Source organism: Trichomycterus rosablanca, chromosome 20 (assembly GCF_030014385.1).
Source record: "Trichomycterus rosablanca isolate fTriRos1 chromosome 20, fTriRos1.hap1, whole genome shotgun sequence".
Taxonomy (NCBI): Eukaryota; Metazoa; Chordata; class Actinopteri; order Siluriformes; family Trichomycteridae; genus Trichomycterus; species Trichomycterus rosablanca.
In genome coordinates this window covers 12,084,665-12,109,588 of record NC_086007.1, presented here as the reverse complement: position 1 = coordinate 12,109,588, position 24,924 = coordinate 12,084,665, and the positions used below count along the sequence as shown (strand labels likewise).

The window sequence follows — 24,924 nt, the reverse complement described above, 5'->3', positions numbered from 1 at the left end:
TGTGTTAACTATTGTTCCTTCTTTTATACAGAATTATTTATAGGTGTTTTTTGCAGAAGTGGAAATTAACACTAAATAAACCTTGTGACATGTTAGTCAGTAGTCTGTGTTCTGATTCCCAAACATATTAGACTGGTATTATGTTTATTATGCTACCATGCTTGCTACCAAAGGCCCTTAAAAGATGCAGTTGTAGTTGTAAGTTGACCTATCATTTACTTTGTTGAGGTTGTTTACATTTACATTTTTAGCATTTAGCAGACACTCTTTATCTTACTTAGGGACAGTGGTAGCCTAGTGGGTAGATCTTTGGGCTATCAACCGAAAGATTGGCGGTTCAAATCCAGGCTCTGCTATGCAGCCACTGTTGGGTCCTTGAGCAAGGTCCTTAACCCTGTCTGCTCCAGGGGCGCCATACAATGGCTGATCCTGCGCTCTGACCCCAGCTTCCAAACAAGTTGGGATATGCGAAGAAAGAATTTCATTGTACTGTACATCTGTATATGTATATTTGACAAATAAAGTATATCTTCTTATCCAGAGCGACTTACAGAAGAGCTTCCATAGTAAACATTATCTTACGCAAGTTTAAGTAGACAACAGTCCAAGAATACAAATCCGCTGAAACCCTGTTTTGTTTTGTTTTTGCAGAAAAGTAAATGTCAGCTTGAGTGTTTAGTAAAGAGGTGATGAAGACAGCAAGCAACTCAGATGTTCGGACAGACAAGGGAAGTTCGTTCCACCACCTGGGTGCCAGTACAGAGAAGAGTCTTGATGCTTGTCATCCTCGAGTTCTGGGTGGAGGATCAAGTCGAGCGAGACTAGTGGCTCGGAGGTTGCGTGGTACAGAGTGGGGTTTAATTAGACCTCGAAGGTAACTTGGGGCTGGTCCACTTTTGGCTTTGTAGGCGAGCATCAGTGTTTTAAACTAAATGCGTGCAGCTACAGGAAGCCAGTGAAGAGAACGCAGCAGTGGGGTGATGTGGCAGTGTTTAGGTTGGTTAAAAACCAGGTGAGCAGCTGCATTTTGAATAAGTTGTGAGGGTTTAATAGTGGACATAGGAGCACCTGCCAGGAGGGAGTTGCAGTAATCCAGCCGTGAGATTACAAGTGACTGCACAAGAATCTGAGTGGCTTCCATGGTTGTTGTTGTTGTTGTTGTTGTTTAATTCTTAACGCCATGTCAGCTGGTTTGGCTATCATCATGACTAACTAGTAGTCTTTAAAAGTCAAAGTGGTGGGTCAATTTGCTTTCTTAACAATCTGTATAGTGGTTATAGTGATTATGTAACAATGTGGGTATAGAGTTTTAGTTGTTTTTTCTTTATCTTTTCTTTATATGGTGTTTGTAAGTGTAAGTGGGAGGGTACTGAGGTGAAAATTTCCCTGTAGCTGTTGGTTCTGATGGTGTCAATCTGTTGGCATGAATGGAAAATGTGTTTTATTAAAGTTTTTGATCCACAGAATGAGCAAGTGGGGGCTTATATCCCAATAAAGTAGAACTATACAGAAAAAGGTCCATCAGTCCACTGACTGTTGAAGAAAAGGTTAACTAGAACTAACTAGGACTAGGAGTAAAGTTCCCACCTCAGATTCTGTATGAGACATGACACTGTTAACTTTTGTGATTTTCTGGATGACCCCAGACCTCTTACTGACCTCTACGCTGTCAGGAGAGACGGTTCCATCGGCTGGAATGTCCGTCCCCTCCTCCTCCTCAAAAGTTGCACGCTTGTAGTTAGACATCTGTAGAGAGATGCACAGTTTTGGTCATCATTTGATCATCAACCTTTAAGTAAACTGACAATAGGAAGAATCAGAGTCATGCAGCATCATATCAGTTGAATACTCTTGAAGGACAGAACTTTCAGTTTATTCTTTAAACATAAATTAGAAGACATCTGAGATTTCGTCTGGTGTTAATTTACATGCACTAAATATCTTTTTTTTTTTATCTAAGCCATGGATAATGCAGAGCTCACATTTGCAATATTTATTTGAAACTGGCCCAAGCAATTACTGAACAGCAGGAAACACTCGAAAATTGTATTGTTCACTTAGCAACACTGCTGTGGACCCAAATCGAAAACTGAAAGGCATTTTTACTGCACAAAGAATGAGAGAGGTACAGTGTATCACAAAAGTGAGTACACCCCTCACATTTCTGCAAATATTTCATTATATCTTTTCATGGGACAACACTATAGACATGAAACTTGGATATAACTTAGAGTAGTCAGTGTACAGCTTGTATAGCAGTGTAGATTTACTGTCTTCTGAAAATAACTCAACACACAGCCATTAATGTCTAAATAGCTGGCAACATAAGTGAGTACACCCCACAGTGAACATGTCCAAATTGTGCCCAAATGTGTCGTTGTCCCTCCCTGGTGTCATGTGTCAAGGTCCCAGGTGTAAATGGGGAGCAGGGCTGTTAAATTTGGTGTTTTGGGTACAATTCTGTCATACTGGCCACTGGATATTCAACATGGCACCTCATGGCAAAGAACTCTCTGAGGATGTGAGAAATAGAATTGTTGCTCTCCACAAAGATGGCCTGGGCTATAAGAAGATTGCTAACACCCTGAAACTGAGCTACGGCATGGTGGCCAAGGTCATACAGCGGTTTTCCAGGACAGGTTCCACTCGGAACAGGCTTCGCCAGGGTCGACCAAAGAAGTTGAGTCCACGTGTTCGGCGTCATATCCAGAGGTTGGCTGTAAAAAATAGACACATGAGTGCTGCCAGCATTGCTGCAGAGGTTGAAGACGTGGGAGGTCAGCCTGTCAGTGCTCAGACCATACGCCGCACACTGCATCAACTCGGTCTGCATGGTCGTCATCCCAGAAGGAAGCTGACGCACAAGAAAGCCCGCAAACAGTTTGCTGAAGACAAGCAATCCAAGAACATGGATTACTGGAATGCCCTGTGGTCTGACGAGACCAAGATAAACTTGTTTGGCTCAGATGGTGTCCAGCATGTGTGGCGGCGCCCTGGTGAGAAGTACCAAGACAACTGTATCTTGCCTACAGTCAAGCATGGTGGTGGTAGCATCATGGTCTTGGGCTGCATGAGTGTTGCTGGCACTGGGGAGCTGCAGTTCATTGAGGGAAACATGAATTCCAACATGTACTGTGACATTCTGAAACAGAGCATGATCCCCTCCCTTCGAAAACTGGGCCTCATGGCAGTTTTCCAACAGGATAACGACCCCAAACACAACCTCCAAGATGACAACTGCCTTGCTGAGGAAGCTGAAGGTAAAGGTGATGGACTAAACCCAATTGAGCACCTGTGGCGCATCCTCAAGTGGAAGGTGGAGGAGTTCAAGGTGTCTAACATCCACCAGCTCCGTGATGTCATCATGGAGGGGTGGAAGAGGATTCCAGTAGCAACCTGTGCAGCTCTGGTGAATTCCATGCCCAGGAGGGTTAAGGCAGTGCTGGATAATAATGGTGGTCACACAAAATATTGACACTTTGGGCACAATTTGGACATGTTCACTGTGGGGTGTACTCACTTATGTTGCCAGCCATTTAGACATTAATGGCTGTGTGTTGAGTTATTTTCAGAAGACAGTAAATCTACACTGCTATACAAGTTGTACACTGACTACTCTAAGTTATATCCAAGTTTTATTTCTATAGTGTTGTCCCATGAAAAGATATAATAAAATATTTGCAGAAATGTAAGGGGTGTACTCACTTATGTGATACACTGTATTTTTACTAGGGATGTCCCGATCACGTTTTTTTGTTCCCGATACCGATCCCGATTATTAATTTTGATCCCGATCCGATACCGATTCTCAAACCGATACTTGTATTTTCTAGACATTGTCTAGATAAGAACTGGATAATACTGTTCACACAGTGCACACTTCAAGTACATTACAATTATTCAAATTAATCCACTGTATATGTTTAACAACTAAATAGCTCTGCAGTGCTGAAGGGAAAAATGCTGCATCCAAGCTATTGCTTAATGTTTTTGTATTTTTACAAAATCAATCAAAATGAGTGAGATAATTAGTTTTACTTTAAACTTTACATTCAAAGAAAACAAATGTTTAATGCAGTGATACACTAAAAATGAACAGAAAGCAGCTTAACTTGAATATAAGAAAAAAAGTTACTTAAAAGCATTACAGTAAAACCTGAATACCAAAATAAAATGGAAAGGCTCTTTTGTTATGAAGGAAAGCCAGTTCTTAAAGTGCTTGTATTGTGACAATGGTTTGATGGACGTTTGTACGTGAGTGTGTTTTGACCCTTTAGGCTTTCCATAGAACATGAAATAGCGTGCTTGACTCAACTGTCGGCTATTCGGTACCGTAACAGAAGAAGTTAATAAAGTGTTCTGCTCCCGACAATATGTGAATATACTGTGCATTTATTTCTTTATTAAACGAGTGCATTCACTACGTTGTTTCGTAAACCGGTGTGATCCTTGACTCACACACCAAATAAACAGTAAAATTCTACAGTAATGAACGTAGCTCTGCTACCACCGCCTCGTGAAACGCTCACACTGCAGACGTTACACTTCACTGTTGGACTTGTTTTACTTTTCAATTTAAAGTATTTCCACACAGCGGACATGCTGACGTAACACAAAAGATCGGGATTAAGATCGGGTTTAGTAAAGCCGATTCCGATCAATTAAAAAATGCCTTGATCGGATCATCCCTAATTTTTACAAATGTCACTTTACTTTTGGTACTTAGTCCGTTTTCCTATTCTTTAGCACTGTACAGATCTTACATCGTAAAAAAGGCAATTAAAACTTTTAAATACTAAGCTCACTAATGCCTGAGACTGATGCTTGACAGATAGACAGACATATGGATACATAGACAGATAGACAGACAGCCAGATACATAGGCAGACAGATAGATAGAAAGACAGGCAGATAGAGACAGACTAACACAGATATAACACAGATCTTCTTCTTTTCCTTGGCCTTTGTCCCGTTCGGCTGCGGGGTCGGCTCTCGGCAGATCATGATCCGCCTCGAATTGGCACAATTTTTACGCCGGATGCCCTTCCTGACACAACCCTCCCTATTTTATCTGGGTTTGGGACCGGCACTGCAATGCACTGGTCTGTGCATCCAGCGGCTAGGTATCTATAGAACAATTCAGTGTTTCAAATTAGCCTGGTGGCATGTTTTTGGAATGTGGGAGTGAACACGGGGAGCACATGCAAACTCCGCACAGAAAGGACCCGGACCGCCCCACCCGGGGATCGAACCCAGGACCTTCTTGCTGTGAGGCAAAAGTGCTGATGGATGGATGGATGGATGGATGGATGGATGGATGGATATAGATATATAGATAGACAGATAGATAGATTGATAGACAGACAGACAGATAGATAGTGAGACAGTCTGAGATAGTGGCCATGGCAGAGTAAACAAAAGTGAAACAGCATGTATTGAGACAGTGTTTTAAAAAGGACACAAAAACACAGCAGGTTCTCTCTAAATTTAAAAGTAAGGTCATGCTAATTAAGCTTTGATGTTCACTATTCATGTGTATACATAATTCAAATGAAAAATGAGTTAACATTTTGCATGACTGATGCTTCCTGTGTTCTCTGCACAGCAAGCAACCTGCACACTTATATAAAACACATTTATTATTTAAACGATCAAATTAGCAATAAAAAAAATATTAGAACATCGCTAGTTTGATGAGGAAGCTCAAGGTGATTATGAAAGAAGATACATTGATTCTTTTTTTTTAGGTTGGGTCAAAGTTGAAACAAGCAAACTGCTTGGAAACTGTTTCGTCAATATACACAGACATTGCAGAATTTCTGACCTGAGGTGCAGATTAACCACTTTTCAATCTGTTATTTTATCTAAAGTCAAAAAGAATGGCATCACTAAAGCATTCCTTATTTATACACTTGCTAGCCTAAACACAAAACCAACAGACCAAAAATCCACACATGCAATTTGACACCTTGCTTTCACAAAATCTGTTCCAACCTACAAAGACCAGCTCTGAACTGTACACACGTGTGTGTGTGCGTCCACTTTGCATGACCTTACAACTGTTTTTTTAAATCCACTGGCACAAATTCACACAGGCACACCTTGAAATCTTGTATAAAACCTTTCCTTTGCCGCTCAGGTGGCGCAGCGGTAAAAAGAAACGCGCTGCAACCAGAGCTGGATTCTGAGAGCGTGGTATCGAATCCAGCTTTGCTTTACCGGTTCGAAGCTGAGTGGCTATATGAGCAACGATTGGCCGGTTGCTCATGTGGGGGGTGGGACAAAGAACCTGATGTGGGTCTCTCTCTGTCAGAATGCGATTGCGTTCTCTGCCAGCTGATTGGAGGCGCTTACACAGAGATGGGAGAGGGTGCCATTAGGGTGTGTCTCTCCGCATGCAACGCTAGGTGGCGCCAAACTCGTCAATGTGTGGGTGGCAAAGATGCATCTGGCTGCTGCTCGTGTTTCGGAGGGGATACGGGTTAGCTTCAATCACCTCCGTCAGGGCAGGGTTCGGCATAGACAGAGAGGAAGCACGATGCTAATTGAACAATTGGATGCGCTAAAAGGGGAGAAAAAGGGGTAAAAATTTTAATAAAAAATAAAAAAATTAAAAAAATATATATGATAATAAAAATAAAAAAAATAATAAATAAAAAAAAACCTTTCCTTTAAGAAAGAAGCAACTTGGGATGTCCAACAAAACTGGACAGATGTTTGTATAGTGTATAGTGTGTATTTATATTTGTGTGCGTGTGTGTGTTTACATACTAGTTCTCCCACACAGTGTATAAGACTGATGACTAACAAAGATCGTCAAATACAAGCGGATGAACATCATTCAAACATTTACAGTCTTACACAACTTTATTTCTTTAAAGAGATTTGTCATGCTAAGTTTACACTTACAGTAACAAAACTGACCTTAAACATACACACTTGCAACACGAAACAGAATAATATAGCCCCCCTAACACCCATGAATCTTTTCTAACTTACCAGTCACACACTTCAGTCAGTTCCAGTAAAGCTACACCTAATAATAAAAGCAGAAGTGTACTTGCAGCCTTGTTACTTCAGAACAAGCCAAGTTGTAGTGAAACGAATGAGGTCCAGACAAAGTCAGTGCTCCCACTCTCTAGCCACTGAAATATGAGCAGAACAGATAAAGCACACTTCCTAAAAAGACACTCCCCTCCTCTCTCTGTGGAAACAGACCAACCTAGACGTGCTAAGGAGACAGATATCATTGCCACCAGTATCCACAATGTTGCACTCCTGATAGACAATGTAATTTCCGAGTGCTTACTCATATGCTATCAGGTACAAATGTATAACCTATAGCAATGCTGTTTAAAATAAAGTGACAACATGAGTAAATAAGTAAGGTCAGATTAAAAATCAAGTTATTTGGTCACAATGACTAGAAGTAGGATTGGAGAATGAAAACCTACCCAATTAGCCACCGTGCCGTCCCAGTATGTAGGTAGAAGAACAATTGTCCATAAATGTAAATTACATAGAACAGTGGTCTCATATGGTCACCATATACTGAAAAACATAGTTAAGAACTGTTAAATGTGTACTGTAAACTGAAAGCCACTGGAATACAAATGTCACTGTCCATAATCAAGCTAGTTTTAAATGACCATGGGCTAAAGGGCTGCCATCTGAAACTGGGACCTAAACACTTAACTGAAGTGACCACATGGTCGAATAAGTGAGGTCAGATGAAAGATCAAGTATGTTTGGAAAAAAAAAAAAGGTCAGATATACCAAGCAACACTGTACCCACTGTAAAGTGTGGTGGTTGTATTTTTTGTCCTATTTAGAATTTTAAAACTGCGGAAACTTAAAAAAATAAATGTCTTAGTTCCACTCATTTAGTCCCAGAATTAAACATCATGTTTTACACACTTTGGTTAATGTCAAACACAGTCACGGACAATTTCACAATTCACAATTTCACAAGTAACTCCAATTCACCTTACTTGCACGTCATTGGACTGTGGGAAACCAAAGATCCCGGAGGAAACGCATACAGACATGGGAGGAATATGCAAACTCCACACAGAAAGAACCCGGATCGCTTTACCTGGGGATCAAACCCAGGACCTTCTTGCTGTGAGGTGACAGTGCCACCCACTGAGCAACCGTGCTGCCCCTTTAGTCCCAGAAAAAAGATCAGTTGCAAAGGTCATTTTAATTACATGACTGCCACGGCATATGTCTCTTATGAGTTGTTATAAACTTCAACTGTGTAACAATAAAAGTATGAGTTTTTTTATGCTAAATAAATATTTTATAAAATAAATATTTTATAAAAATTATGTCTTTCAGAAACAATTCTTGTGGAAATGAACTTAAATCATATCTGCCATCTGCCAGACTTCCTTTCTGTTTCTCATTTGCTTATTTTTTATGTCACTATTTATCTTTGGCCGGTTTTGTTTGACAATTTCAGCTCTACGTGAAAGGATTTAAAGAGAAAATTTACTTCTGGGAGCAGAGCCAATGAAAAGCTGCGCAATCTATCAACTGCTGACCATCACATCCACTGTCAATGTCACTTAAAAAAAAAACTGTTTCTGCAAATTTTTTGCAAAGCTCTTTACTCCTGATGACGCTTTTCCTTGCATTTTCAGTTCCTTTCGGCACTTCAGAATCTTTGTTTATTTCTCTCTCTGCTTCTTTTATGTTTTTCCGACCCCCTTCCTGTGTCTCTCGTGGGAGAAAGCTGGTGTGTGACTCAATAATCGGTTCCTGTTTAGTAAATATTTCTGCAGAGAGGGATTCTCAGAAACACCCACAAACATTCACTACATTTATTGAAGGCCAACAAACAGCAAATTACTCCACATAAAAGCAGAAGCAAATAAGCAAATCTCATGTCCCTCGTCTGTACTTCTTCCCCTGACCTTATTCTCTTTTCCTTTTATATAAAATGTTTCCTTATCTTCACGCATCAGTATGAACTGATGGAACTGGTTACCAGACACTCTTGGATCTCAATAGTAAGCTTTGATTCTCATAACTTAAGCATTCTTGGATTTTAGCAAATGAATTGGATTTGATTTTTATATCTGTGCTGGTGTTTAAATACAGCTGGGTATGGAGGGGTTTCCAAAAACCATGACTTGAAGGTCATTTTTACACTTGGTACAAATACTCTAGTCAATGGGTGTGTTCGAAAACCTAGTGAGCTGCCTTGCTGTCTTACTGCCTACACAGGATTCTATTAAGCCATTGACTTATAAGGCATGTTATTCGAAAAACGCTATTTAAAAAGCGATTCCATCAGTTTTCGCTAACTAAGCTAACACAGTTAGCCTCATGCCATTCAAACCAATGGGATGGGGTGGCACAATACACTAGCATGTCGACTAACATCTCCTTCTGTGTACCAAAAACGGTTAAATTTGCTAACAAGCCTGAATTTGCAAATAAAAACACTTGTGCACGTTTATACGAATTAAAAATCAATAATAATTTATTTACATTTGAAAAGAACTCCGCACCGTCCGCCATGTTTTTTCTTTTTCTGTGAGAAAAGTTGTGCCGCACTGAATGCTGGGATTGCCTCCACTGCTAAGGCAGCATCGGATGCTCCCTCGTTCGAGAGTCAAAATAGTGTTGAAATCTTGATACCTCACTACAGAGCAAATTAAGGCATCTAGGATTTTGATCAGCCTTCTTCTCGGAGCGTGCGTGGGATGACATAAAATGCTGTCTATGTAGAGAGCTCTCTAGGTTTTCGAACACACCCTATATCTGGATTTGAGGGTGCAATTGGTGGATGGCATACTCACATCATGTTTGTTTTACTGCCACATCTTCATGTACAAAACTAAAGTCAAGTTGACTGTTCATAACAATAATAATAATTTAAAAAATATTAATAATAATAATCAATCATTTTATTTATAGGCACCTTTCAGGGTACTCAAGAACACTACAGATTAATTATGGTAGATTAATACACCATATATAGAATAGAAACAGAATAAATTACAATGCTTGTCTATATGTAGAAATTATAGAAAGGGTGGATAGAGTAGTATTGTTGGGTAGGTGTAAAAGCAAGCTGGACAACATGGGTTTAAAGAGAGGTACACACAGAAATAAAGAGGGAAAATATTCCATAATTGACATAAAAATGATCAATTTTTTATTGGGAGGAACATAGCATGAGGAGCAGACAGCAATTGAATGTCAGAGGACTGAAGAGTGAGCATAGGTGAGTATGGATGGAGAAGACTGGATAGATAAATAGGGCCAGACTATGTATTGGCCTAAAGACCAGATAAACAATTGTATACTCTATTTAGAAACAAACAAGGCACTAATGTCGATTTTTGAGTGTGGAAATTGTATTTCGATGGTTGTGTGGGTAAGAACTCAAGGAGCCGAGTGCTGCACATATTGCAACTAGTCAAGTCTAGAGGTGACAAAAAAATCTCTGGATCATCTGTGCCATCAAATGACATCACCAAGGGGGAGCATACAGTCTATTTCCTCGGCTGCTCCCGTTAGGGGTCGCCAGCGGTTCGTGATCCGCATCATTGATTTGGCACAGTTTTTACGCCGGATGCCCTTCCTGACACAATCCTCCCTATTTATCCGGGCTTGGGACCAGCACTACAATGCACTGGTTTATGCATCCTAGCTGCTAGGTACCTATAGGACAATTCAGTGTCTCCAATTACCCTGGCTGCATGTTTTTGGACTGTGGGAGGAAACCGGAGCACCCGGAGGAAACCCACGCAAACATGGGGAGAACATGCAAATTCCACACAGAAAGGACCCGGACCGCCTCACCTGGGGATCGAACCCAGGACCTTCTTGCTGTGAGGCGACAGTGCTACCCACTTAGCCACCGTGCCGCCCAATGGGGAGCATACGGTATATATATTAAATAACAGTGGACCAAGAACTGAGCCTTGGGGAACAACACAAAAGAAGCAGGACAAATCTATTATGACAGGACCTATCGATTATGACTAGGGCTGTCGCGGTGAAAGAATTTCCCCTTGCGATATTCAGCCTGTCTTAATATCGCGGTATGCGGTGATATCGACTTTTTTTGTTTGTTTTTAAAAATTACTTAATTTATCTGGATTTTAGAGCTATATTAATTGCTTTATAATGACAAAGATGAGACAGCTTTAAGACCAATGAAATGCGTGTTTAATGTTAAATACAGAGCAGGGATGCGCGTCTTTTCTCTATTAAAAAAAGGTTTAAATTGAGCTTCTAGCCTAGGCTAGATATGCACTGTGAAACGAAAAAAAAAAAAGAGTTTAGGCTAAATATTTTAAATGCACATCTAATCAAAATATGGTAAAAAATTTTTTTTACTAAAGAATAAAGTCTGTAAGAGTTTAAACCTGCGTTATCATGCGCGCTAGAAGAACCAACATGTTCACCTGATGTGGTTTAGAGAGGATCTGAGTGGGGTAGTGATGTTCCCGGCGTTACCGATGTTGCACTAATACACACGTACTGTACCTGCATGCGACTTTACACAGCAGAGGAAATCTAGCCTGGTTATCGCGCCACTATTAACTATCTATTTAGTAGGTATAATTAACATAACAATAAATACTACATTTTAAGTTATTATTTGTTTCAATACATTTTTATTCAATGAAAAAATTCATTTAAATCATTCCAGCAAGCCAGCAAGAGAATATTTGCAGGCTGCAATGCCATATTAACCGTCATTAAGTGTTTTAGTACGCCGAGGCTGTTTAAATGTAGTCTAAATTACAAGTATTTTATTGAGTGTGAACTCAATTTAATCATTAATAAACTTGCCTATAATTCATGTTGCGATTGTTTACATTTTAAAACAAAGCCTGAAACTCAGCAGCAACCGATGCGAACAGTTGGCAGGAAAATGACGCTCTTAGCTCATTTTCATTATGAATTTATTTAACATTTATTATGCCCGAATGTAAGCGTAAAACAAGATGGACCCTGCAACAACAACAAAAAAAGAGAAGAAAGAAAGAAAGAAAAAACGTGAATATCGCGGTGATGCGGTTGCTTGGCATGCCCTGCGGTTGGCTGGTCTATACCGCGATATTTCAAAATTGCGGTTAGCGCGACAGCCCTAATTATGACAGTAAATAACAATGTCAATGCCAAGAACTTTTTCCAAGTCGTTGCAGGAGTATGTTGTGGTATTATGATCAAAATATCATCTAGCACAACAAAAACGTTCTATAATGCAGAAACTTTAATTTTCAGATTATTGCTGCTAGTATTTTTATGTATCTTTTGTTCTTTCTATTATTTTAGCTGGGTGCTTAATTAATTAGTTATTTTCGGTCATTGGAGGAAAGCCTTGGTCAAAGTTAAGATATAGTAGTTACTCATGTAAAAGCCAACCTCTGTATTTACCCTCATTTAATACCCTACTTAAAGCACATGCACCAATAATTCATCCCCCTTGGTCTTTAATAAATCAGAGCAGTTGCACTGTGGCTCAAAAGTGGTTTCACACATGCACAAATATAACGACCACAATGTCCAAAAGGACTTTGGTCTAGAAAAATAAGGCAAGAACAAAAATAGCCCAAAGGACAAAATGTACTTATTCTGAAGCAGTGTTGAATACTTGAATAATTCATTAAACAGTGTTGAATAATTTTCGTTGGCCAGAAAGTGAGACATTACCCAGAACAGCTTGGATTTAACAAGCAGTTTCAGCTTCAAATGTATTTTGGCATTATTTTGTTAACCGGACAAGAGCATAGTCATCAATGTGACACAAACTATCCTGTGACCCATCATGCCCTGTGGAAAGCTACACCGTCAGAATAGGATTGTTCCATCATGTTGACTGCATTGATTAATTGGCTGACAATTTAATTAGCAGATGAAGAGTTGCTTGTCTGTTCGTCAGTAAATATCGCACAAGCATCATTTATTTTGAACGTGTGCTTTCAACTACAATTTAGCATTATTTCTGGATGTCAAACAAATATAAATGAAATGTCGTGTTACAGTTCCTTTAAAACACCATCTGTTTCCTAATAATGCTTCATTCTAAAGATATTCAAATCTATTCCTCTTGCTCTCTAGATACACAATCAAGGTCAGCTGAGACTGCTTAGCATTTCATTGTAGTAAAAGAGAAGCATCATAATAAGAGAATTAACCTATTGTATCATGTTTATTTCTTCATGCATTTTGTCAGGGACCATGTCCAAATTACATTAATCTCACAGAGCATAGATGCAATACACCAGAGTTAGCTAACAAGCTAATTTGCAATTGCTGATATCAACTTTTCAATTTGTAATACACCCATCTTAAAGCATATGCACTAAACATTAAAACCACCTCCTTGTTTCTACACTCACTGTCCATTTTATCAGCTCCACTTACCACATAGATGCACTTTGTAATTCTACAATTACTGACTGTAGTCCATCTGTTTCTCTACATACTTTTTAGACTGCTTTCATCCTGTTCTTCAATGGTCAGGACCCCCACAGGACCACTACAGAGTAGGTATTATTTAGGTGGTAGATGATCTCAGCACTGCAGTGACACTGACATGGTGGTGGTGTGTTAGTGTGTGTTGTGCTGGTATGAGTGGATCAGACACAGCAGCACTGCTACTGTTTAAATACCGTGTCCACTCACTGTCCACTCTATTAGACACTCCTATTTGGTCCACCTTGTAGATGTAATGTCAGAGACGATCACTCATCTATTGCTGCTGTTTCAGTTGGTCATCTTCTAGACCTTCATCGGTGGTCACAGGACGCTGCTCACGGGGCGCTGCTGGCTGGATGTTTTTGGTTGGTGGACTATTCTCAATCCAGCAGTGACAGTGAGGTGTTTAAAAACTCCAGCAGAGCTGCTGTGTCTTATCCACTCATACCAGCACAACACACACTAACACACCACCACCATGTCGGTGTCACTGCAGAGCTGAGAATGATCCAGTCCTGACCATTAAGGAACAGCATGCAAGGGGGCTAGCAAAGGATGCAGAGAAATAAATGGACTACAGGCAGTAATTGCAGAACTACAAAGTGCTTCTATATGGTAAGTGGAGCTGATAAATGGACAGTGAGTGTAGAAACAAGGAGGTGGTCATAATGTTATGGCTGATCGGTTTATGTTTCATAATTTACAGTGGTACCTTGTAACTTGACGTCCACTAAACTCCACTTCGTGGAGAAATTTGTACCCTTAAAATCAACAAGTTCAGGAATAACATTATGACCACCTTCCCAATATTGTGTTGGTCCCCCTTTTGCTGCCCCACAAGCAACAAACTGCGATGCACTGTGTATTCTGACACCTTTCCATCAGAAGAACCAGCATTAACTTCTTCAGCAATTTGAGCTACAGTAGCTCGTCTGTTGGATCGGACCACAAGGGCCAGCCTTCACTCACCACATACATCAATGAGCCTTGGCCGTCCATGACCCTTTCGCCGGTTAACAACTGTTCTTTCCTTGGACCACTTTTAATAGATACTGACCACTGCAGACCGGGAACACTCCACAAGAGCTGCAGTTTTGGAGATGCTCTGACCCAGTCGTCTAGCCATCACAATTTGGCTCTTGTCAAACTCGCTCAAATCCTCACGCTAACCCATTTTTCCTGCTTCCAACACATCAACTTTGAGGATAAAATGTTCACTTGCTGCCTAATATATCCCACCTACTAACAGGTGCCGTGATGAAGAGATAATCAGTGTTATTCACTTCACCTGATAGTGGTCATAATGTTATGCCTAGTCGGTGTACATGAAAGAACACCAGGTACATTTTCAATGCTGGTGGATTATTAAAACCCACTAAAGTCTACAGTCACCCTGAACTGAAAAGATTATAAATAAAGCACTGTGCATTGTGGGCAAATTTACACAGCACAAATAAAAGCCTAACACACTCCACACTCTAACACTTACTGACATTTGTAAATAGTTTACATTGTCATCTCCAACTAAACTCTGTTGAAATATGCAATCTGGTTCATTATGATATACTGTATTTATGTCACTTTAAACAGCATAGCTTACTCAAATTGTACTCCAACTATGTTTAATTAAGCCTCCATAGGGGTTTTAAAGTGCATTTTAGAAACAAGACAGTAAAAGTGTGACTGCAGCTTAAGAAATGAGGGAAGTGTTGAGTTTGGTATGAGACTTTCATTATCTGGAAAGCTTTACCACTAGATTTTGGCCAGGCTGTAATGTTTGGAGATGAGGCCTATCTGTGTTTTAAATCATTCCAAGGATCTTGGATTTGGTTCTGTGAAGAAAAGTCCAGTTCTGTCTACAATCCCCAAACCCAAAACCCACAACCCACAACCCACAACCCTAAAATCCACTAATTGCTTGTTTTGATGGATTACAACCAAGATTAAGATCTAGAAAAAAGTGTGACGGCTCTAAACAATAGCATTGCTCCGTCTTGTCTCTCTCCTGATCTGACTGAGCATGCCCTAAGGTTTCCACAGCAACAAAGAAAGCCCCTCACCCCCTCCCTCAACTCGAACGTTAGTGAACCAGGCCAGCGCAAATTAAAGCAACGTGTTCCGCGTTCTCTCCCAGGCAGCCGCTGCAGCTGAGGCCGAAACATCTGCAGAGGGATCAGTCTGTCCTGTGGGGTCTCCAGTGCGGGAACAGAGGAGCATGTGCACCACGTTATGGGAACAACCGACCGCAAGAACTATTAACGTGCGTCAGAGCAGAGTAAACACTAACCAGATGACGAGGCCTGTAGGAGTGCAGCGGTTCCCGAGTAATAACGAAGAGGAAGCCGAACAGAACAAACGTTTCCCAGCACATGTGCATCAGTAACGCTAACAAGCTGCAATTATAATTCATAAAAGTCCATTTTAGGCTTTGATGTAAGATGGCGCACGTAAGCAGGCTGGCAGCGGAGGGATGAGATTTATTCAAGATTTACAGTAAAGGCACAAGATGATTGTTCTCTAGAACAGCTGTGGCAAAATCAAAACAGAGGTATTGCTGTAAATACCATCTGCTTCCAAATACAATCCAGGAATCCTTAAAAGGCAGGGGGACATATGGTTCCCATTTTAGGTGATCGTAAGCCTAGGAACAAGTACGTTTATGACTCATGCAAGAGTGCTTTTACAGCTGAGGGATACAATAACATTGATTTATTCACCTCTGATAGCTGCTTCTTCTCATGGCTGTGGTGGGTCCAAAGACTACCTGGATACGCTGGGTTCAAGGCAAGTATACACCCTGAATAGAGCACCATTGCAGGACATGACTTGTTCACCCGTCCACTTAATCACTAGGGTCAATTTACAGCAAGCAGTCCACACTTAATTCATAAACTGGGAGGAAACCAGAGTCTCCAGAGAAAACCTCTGCACATATAGAAAGAACACATCATTCTCATCATTCAACGACCAGACGAGAGGATCAAAACCCAGGTTCCAAAGACCCTGGTGCTGTGTGGCCTCGACACTACCCTTCACACCACCATGCTGCCATAAAGCACCATGCAATAAAGCAATCCAGTTTATTAATAGGCAATAGTATCAATATCAAGGTTGAGACTAGAATGAAAGGCTGAATTAAACACACCTTTATCTGAAAGACTGGCACATTTCGTGTTTGTGAAAGATAATTAAACAGCACCATCACATTTCACATTCCTTGCTTGCAAAGTCAATGTGGTAATTGAGAGAATATCAGCGTGACACCAGTCTTAGGATCAGGAAATCAGACACTTTTAATTATTTCTTCTTAATTTATACAGTCTATGAAAATACTGGTAGGTGAATGTGTGCATAAATTGGATGGATGGATGGATGGATGGATGGATGGATGGATGGATGGATGGATGGATGGATGGATGGATGGATGCCTTTATTGATCCCGAAGGAAATTAGAGTCCCAGTAGCATTGTGCATCAAATCAAATACACACTATAAAGAAAAAAAATTACAACAATGAGGGATCAATAAAGGTTATACAATAACCATGGGTCCTGATCCAGTAACCCTTTGAGGCAAAGGTCAAACTCTGTTTCCAGCCGCTCAGGTGGCGCAGCGGTAAAGTACGCTAGCGCACCAGAGTTGGGTTTCTAGATACATCGTATCGAAACTCAGCTCTACCTTTCAGACTGGGTTGGGCGGCAGTATGAACAACATTTGGCTGTTGTTCACGGGCTTAGGAGCATGGGTCAACTGGCACCACTGCGGCCCCTGCTGGTTGACTGACGCCGCCTGCACAGGGCTGAAGAATAACATTGAGGGGGGTGTGACCCTCCGTGCGCAGTGTCTCTCGGTGTATGAACTCAGCTCGTGCAGGTGAAAAATGCAAGTCTGTACTGATTGCGTGCCGGAGGGGGCACAAGTCAGTTGAGTGGCGTCCTCAGTCAGCGGCAAAAGGGTCGAATCAGTATAGAGGACACAATCAGGGTAATTGGACACGATTAGAATAGGGATAAAAATTGGGGGGAAAAAGTATGAAAAAAAAGAAAAAAAAGAAAAAAAAAAACACTTCCAAGGACTCCACACTGAATGTCAGCAAGTGTTATAGTACTGTATAATACAATATAGTAATTATTAAATAATTAATGCAGCCGTTCAGGTGGCGCAGCGGTAAAACACGCTAGCACACCAGAGCTGGGATTTCGAATACATCGTATCGAATCTGCAATTTCCTTCGGCTGCAATTTCCTTCGGGATCAATAAAGTGTTATCTTATCTCTATCTTATCTTATCTCAGCTCTGCCATCCATCTGGGCTGGGCGGCTACATGAACAATGATTGGCTGTTGTTCAGAGGGTGGGTGCAATTACGACCTCTGCTGGCTGATTGATGGCGCCTGTGTATTTGAGGAGTTGGGGAATAATGCCATGCACAAGGCTGATCCACATATGAACTCGCCTCGTGCAGGGGAAAAAAGGCAGTCGGTATACTGCACACGTGTCGGAGGGGGCGTGTGCCAGTTGCGAAGCTCCTCAGTCAGCAGTGGAGGGTTGTATCAGTAGAGGTGAAGCGTAACGCAATCAGGGTAATTGGATACGACTAGATTAGGGGAGAAAATTGGGGGGAAATTGGAGAAAAAAAATTTTGTGCATACCACATTGATATACATTGATGTACATTCATTAACTGTCTGTTTTACCACCCATTTATCCTATTTAGGGTTGCAGTGGGTCCAATTCACTGGGTGACAGTTAGGAAACACGGTAGCTCATATACTACAATTGGAACAATACAGTGTATCACAAAAGTGAGTACACCCCTCACATTTCTGCAAATATTTCATTATATCTTTTCATGGGACAACACTATAGACATGAAACTTGGATATAACTTAGAGTAGTCAGTGTACAGCTTGTATAGCAGTGTAGATTTACTGTCTTCTGAAAATAACTCAACACACAGCCATTAATGTCTAAATAGCTGGCAACATAAGTGAGTACACCCCACAGTGAACATGTCCAAATTGTGCCCAAATGTGTCGTTGTCCCTCCCTGGTGTCATGTGTCAAGGTCCCAGGTGTAAATGGGGAGCAGGGCTGTTACATTTGGTGTTTTGGGTACAATTCTCTCATACTGGCCACTGGATATTCAACATGGCACCTCATGCCTCAAGAACTCTCTGAGGATGTGAGAAATAGAATTGTTGCTCTCCACAAAGATGGCCTGGGCTATAAGAAGATTGCTAACACCCTGAAACTGAGCTACGGCATGGTGGCCAAGGTCATACAGCGGTTTTCCAGGACAGGTTCCACTCGGAACAGGCTTCGCCAGGGTCGACCAAAGAAGTTGAGTCCACGTGTTCGGCGTCATATCCAGAGGTTGGCTTTAAAAAATAGACACATGAGTGCTGCCAGCATTGCTGCAGAGGTTGAAGACGTGGGAGGTCAGCCTGTCAGTGCTCAGACCATACGCCGCACACTGCATCAACTCGGTCTGCATGGTCGTCATCCCAGAAGGAAGCTGACGCACAAGAAAGCCCGCAAACAGTTTGCTGAAGACAAGCAGTCCAAGAACATGGATTACTGGAATGCCCTGTGGTCTGACGAGACCAAGATAAACTTGTTTGGCTCAGATGGTGTCCAGCATGTGTGGCGGCGCCCTGGTGAGAAGTACCAAGACAACTGTATCTTGCCTACAGTCAAGCATGGTGGTGGTAGCATCATGGTCTTGGGCTGCATGAGTGTTGCTGGCACTGGGGAGCTGCAGTTCATTGAGGGAAACATGAATTCCAACATGTACTGTGATATTCTGAAACAGAGCATGATCCCCTCCCTTCGAAAACTGGGCCTCATGGCAGTTTTCCAACAGGATAACGACCCCAAACACAACCTCCAAGATGACAACTGCCTTGCTGAGGAAGCTGAAGGTAAAGGTGATGGACTAAACCCAATTGAGCACCTGTGGCGCATCCTCAAGTGGAAGGTGGAGGAGTTCAAGGTGTCTAACATCCACCAGCTCCGTGATGTCATCATGGAGGAGTGGAAGAGGATTCCAGTAGCAACCTGTGCAGCTCTGGTGAATTCCATGCCCAGGAGGGTTAAGGCAGTGCTGGATAATAATGGTGGTCACACAAAATATTGACACTTTGGGCACAATTTGGACATGTTCACTGTGGGGTGTACTCACTTATGTTGCCAGCTATTTAGACATTAATGGCTGTGTGTTGAGTTATTTTCAGAAGACAGTAAATCTATACTGCTATACAAGTTGTACTCTGACTACTCTAAGTTATATCCAAGTTTTATTTCTATAGTGTTGTCCCATGAAAAGATATAATAAAATATTTGCAGAAATGTGAGGGATGTACTCACTTTTGTGATACACTGTACATAGATATACATTTTCCCAATGTTAAATTCAACATATATTCAAAACATAACAATTATTGCATTTAACTAAGAAGTTTTGTTGCTGTAGAGGATGTGTTTAATCAACAAAACACTATTTTTGACCGGGGGTGTCCAAATTTTTGCATGAAACACGCTAGCACACCAGTGCTGACATCTACCGGCAGCCCGGGCACCTATAAGGACAATGATTGGTGCAGGGGATTCTCATAACTGCTGCAATTACGACCTCTGCTGGCTGATCTATGGCGCCTGCACGAAGAGACGGGGGATAATGGAGATCGGTGCACGATACGGATCTCCATCTGAGCTTGCCATGTACATGTGAAAAATAAGCAGTGGCTGCTGCACATATACCGGAGTGGGAGCATGTTGGTGCGTCCCTCCTCGGTCAGAAGTGTTTACAGAAAAACTGTATGTTTGTCATAACGCTCATCAATATGTACAATTATTTAAAATGAAAAGCATGAAGACCATTTTAAAATGGTTTCAAAACCTCACCCCCCTAACATATTTAAAGGGGGTATGTGTGTACACATTTGTAAAGGCACAGAAGAGAAGTGAAGAGTAGCAGATTAAGAGAGACAGTAAGGGGGGGAAGACGGTGAGAAAGAGGTAAAGTTTTGTCTTGCAGGGGAAGGGAGAGGTTTTCCCAAGTTCCAGGAGTGGTGCTGAACTTTCTCTGCACAAAACGTAATTGTTTGAAGTGGCTTCCTGAGAAGTGATTTTAAAAGGAAGCAGTTTGGCGGGGGCAGGCTGGCAAAAAGCACAACCTCTGGCCAAAATGTTACAAATACCATAAACTTAAGTGCCCTAAAACTACCTACTGCTCAATGATCACTATAAACACACGCAGAGGGCTGGAGAGATGATGCACACACAGACAATCTGTATTGCACCATTGTTTAAGTGTGAAATCTTAAAGCTAAAGCATACAAGACATTGCATTGAATTGTGTCTCCATATCTGGAACAACAGTTTGGGGAAGGCTTGTTTTTTTCTGTTTCAGCATGTCCTGATACAGAAAATAAGGTCCATAAAGAAATGGTTTACAAATTTTGTTGAGGAAAACCCGGTCCAGCTTGCCCTCCTCAACCCTCCCTAAATGATTTGGAACAGATCTGAATGTTCCATGTGTCAAAATCTATTAGATGCTTTTCCAGGAGAAGTGATAAACATTCGTTCATGTTTAAAAAAACAACGAGCTCTTTAAGTTTGGCTTAGAAAGAAAATTGTTACACACAAACAAGCTAAATGACCTTCCTTCATCTTTGGATAATAGAAGTTCCTCTGTTTGAAAAAGCGTAGCATACACAACTATGTCTTTCTCTTGCATCGTGTACATGCGCACACTCACACGCTCACCTTTCTTAACCATTAGATAATAAAAGTGTATTCATACAGGCATAGCATACACAGTTATAACTTTGCGCTCCTGTCCACATCACACTGTTGTCTCTCATCACACTCCCTCTCTCCCTCCCTCACACACACACACGAGTATAAAAATATACGGTTCAGCTGCACATCATCTTAAGAACTGACCTGCAGTAACCTCCGCTCTTACACACACGCACCATCAGAGAAGCACAATCAGCACTCAGTAAACACATCATTAATCACCTGCACTTCATTTATCAACACCGCGCTAATGAACTGCCGCTACATGTTCCAGCGTTTCACTGTTGTATTAAGGTCAAACACGTCCAACACTACAGCTACATCGTTACTATGAGGGAATAAATTGAAAAGAAAAGGGAACAAGCAAAAAAATGAAAAGCAGAAAGTGTAAAATGGTCAAAATAAAAAAATATATAATAATTCCATAATAAATAACATGAAAAACATTTTTAAAATTAACATTTTAAAAGAAATTAAATTTCGAAAGAAAAAACAAAAAAACACAAATGAAATAAAGTAGAATTAAATGCATCCACAAAACATATGGGGAAAAATTTAAATAAAAATAAAATACATGACAAAAGGAAACCCAGAGACAAAACATATGGACTATGAGAGATCCAAAAACAAGGAAAGAAAAAGCACTGGCCTGAGTACACAGTGCTGACACGAAAAGGAAGTCGGGGTTTAGCAATCTCCCTTTCCTCTTTTCTTCAATTCATGACCTCTTTTCTCACCCCAACAATGAGACCCCGTCCCACACACATAGACTCACACACATACACACTACTAATCCCAGGAGCAATGTAGCTGTGTATAATGCTCACATTTTTGTTCAGGTAAAATCGAGAGTATAGACAGGATTACTGTACTCAGCATTATTTTGTTCAGTCAGCTCACCACTCAATCAACTACACCCAAACACCCGGATCTGCAAGCAAACTCCAGAGTATAAAAGCAAACACAGGTCCTCCTTAGGTACCTACCAATCTGCATTTCCTCCCCAGGTAGATGCATACATACTTAGCTACAGTTTCTCCCCAGGCATCTACAGCCTCTCCTCAGGTATCCACATGCTCACAGCTTCTTCTATGGTACCTACCTACCAACCCCTCCTCAGGTTCTCACTTACTTACTTACCTACCTACCTACAGCTCCTCCCCAGGTACTTACCTGCCTATCTACAACTCCTCCTCATGTTACTACCCACCTACCTACCACTCCTCCTCAGGTACCTACCTGCCTACCTACTTATCTTCATTAGGTACCTACCAATCTGCATTTCTTCCCCAGGTAGATACATACATACTTAGCTACAGTTTCTCCCCAGGTATTTACAGCCTCTCTTCAGGTATCTGTATGCCCACAGCTTCTCCTCTGGTACCTACCTACCAACAACTCTTCCTTAGGTACCTAATTATCTACCTACAACTCTTCCTCCTCAGATTCCTACCTCCCTACAACTCCTTCTCAGGTACCGACCTACCTACCTACCTACCTAAAAGTCCTCCTCAGGTTACTACCTACCTATCTACCTACAACTCCTCCTCATGTTACTACCTACCTACCTACCTATAGCTCCTCCTCAAGTACCCATCCACCTACCGCTCCTCCTCGGGTACCTACCTACCTACCTACGACTCTTCCTCAGGTTGCTACTAACCTACCTACCTACAGCTCCTCCCCAGGTACTTACCTACCTACCTACAACTTCTTTTCAGGTACCTACCTACCTACAACTCCTCCTCAGGTACCTACATAGCTTTCAGTCTTCCTCGGGTACCTACCTACCTACTTATCCTCCTTAGGTACCTACATACCTACCTACCTATAGCTCTTTTCAAGTACCAACAGCCAACAGGTCCTCCTGAGGTACCAATCTACCAACAGCTCCAACTCAGCCACCTACCTACAGCTCTTCCTCAAGTACCTCCCTACCCACAGCTCTTCCTCAGGTACCTACCTTACAACGGGTCAGCAAGCGATGTATAAAAAGTGCACTGCTGTTGATCTCTGCACTGCTGCTGGTCATAAACATAGTAAGCAGAAAGCCTTGGGAAAGCGAGAGCTAGTTTAAATGAGCCAGTGTGGGAGCAAAAGAGTAAGGGAGGAATTGTGGGAGGGACAGAGGGAGGGTAGATACATGCCTGCCAAAAAACAAATGAGTCCCACTGAAGAAGAAAAAAAAGGAGTTACAAAATTGTGAAATAAAAGGGTTTTTTTTAATTATCATTAAATGTTTTATTACTTTAAGTTACTCTGTACTAAATGATGTTTTAGATGGTACTGAAAGTGTGGACAGCTGAATACTTTGTCCACATGTGCTTATTAAATCATCCCTTTCCAAAACAATGGGCATTAAATAAAGGGACATAAAAGAAGGTCTGCATTTTACCGTTAAAGACCTCAAGTGTTCTGCCACATCCTTTCCACTTTCAGCTATGATTATTACTTGACTGAACTGCCTTGCAGTCAGTCCAATTCGGTTCAAAGATTTTGTTACTGTTAGTGCTCTGTACAGAATGTACACAATGAAGTTCTTATACACCAGACTCGTACCATTTCTTTAAGGACCTCACATACACAAGGGCAAATTCTCTAGAATGTTATTGTATTTAGCTGTATTAGGATTTTCCTGCCCTACGCTGAGCTATTAAAACAGGGCTGTACAATTATTCTTTCTCAACAAAACTTTTTGGCTTGCACTGTGCATTTGGCTAGATAGTGGTCAGCTTTGTCAGAGGAGATTTGTCAAGCAACCTGCAAGATGTTTAAACAGATCCTCTAGAGAATGTTTTTGGAGAAGTTTTTACGCAAGTCACCCCCTTTGTGTGGTCAAGGATATATGTCATGGATCTTTTGCAACAGTCTTATCCTCAGACTAAATTTTGGACCAAATACCACATTGTTAACCCCCCCCCCATGTTCTATAAACATGCTTTTTCAAAGATACACAGAGAGACAAAATTATGAATCTTACATCATCACCAACCTAATAAATAACACTGTGGCATGGTCTCCAAATTCTTAGTAAGTGATTATGACTGGTGAGACACAACTGTTCCATGTACGTTTTAATCCATCACATAGTCAGTCAGAAAAGATTCTGTGATATTTATCCAAGTAGTAAGATGATCTCCAAAAACCACAAACATGAAATAGAGGTGTCTGAAGTCAAGCTTACAATCATTATCAGCTTAAAGGCAACTGTAGAAGAAAGAAGCTCTTGTTCCTGCTTTTACTGGTCCATTTGATCAACAACTAATTTTAACCAAGCTTTGGAGCAGCGGCTTTTTTGTTTTGCTGCAGCCTCTATGCCTACTGTGGTGTTAACATTTAGTGGCTTACCATTCAAGAGCATACACCGATCAGCCTTTTAATAACATTAAAACTACCTTCTTGTTTCTATTCTCAGTCCAGCAGTGACAGTGAGGTGTTTAAAAACTCCATTAGCATTGATGTGTCTTATCCACTCATACCAGCACAACACACACTAACACACCACCACCATGTCATTGTCGCTGCAGTGCTAAAAATTATCCACCACCCAAATAATACCTACTCTGTAGTGGTCCTGGGAGAGTCCTGACCAGTAAAGAACAGCATGAAAGAGGGCAAACAAAGCATGCAGACAAACAGATTTACTACAGTCAGTAATTGTAGAATTACTG

At 41.2% G+C, this 24,924-nt stretch overlaps 1 protein-coding gene across 1 annotated transcript in view; it reads right to left on the bottom strand.

Annotated features, from left to right (window-relative positions):
* Positions 1–24,924, bottom strand: part of ece2b (endothelin converting enzyme 2b) — a 68,357-nt gene that overhangs the window by 26,707 nt on the left and 16,726 nt on the right. The window contains exon 2 of the mRNA XM_063016351.1: positions 1,660–1,746. Within this exon, the coding sequence (XP_062872421.1) occupies positions 1,660–1,746 (87 nt within the window). The remainder of the gene's footprint in view (positions 1–1,659; positions 1,747–24,924) is intronic.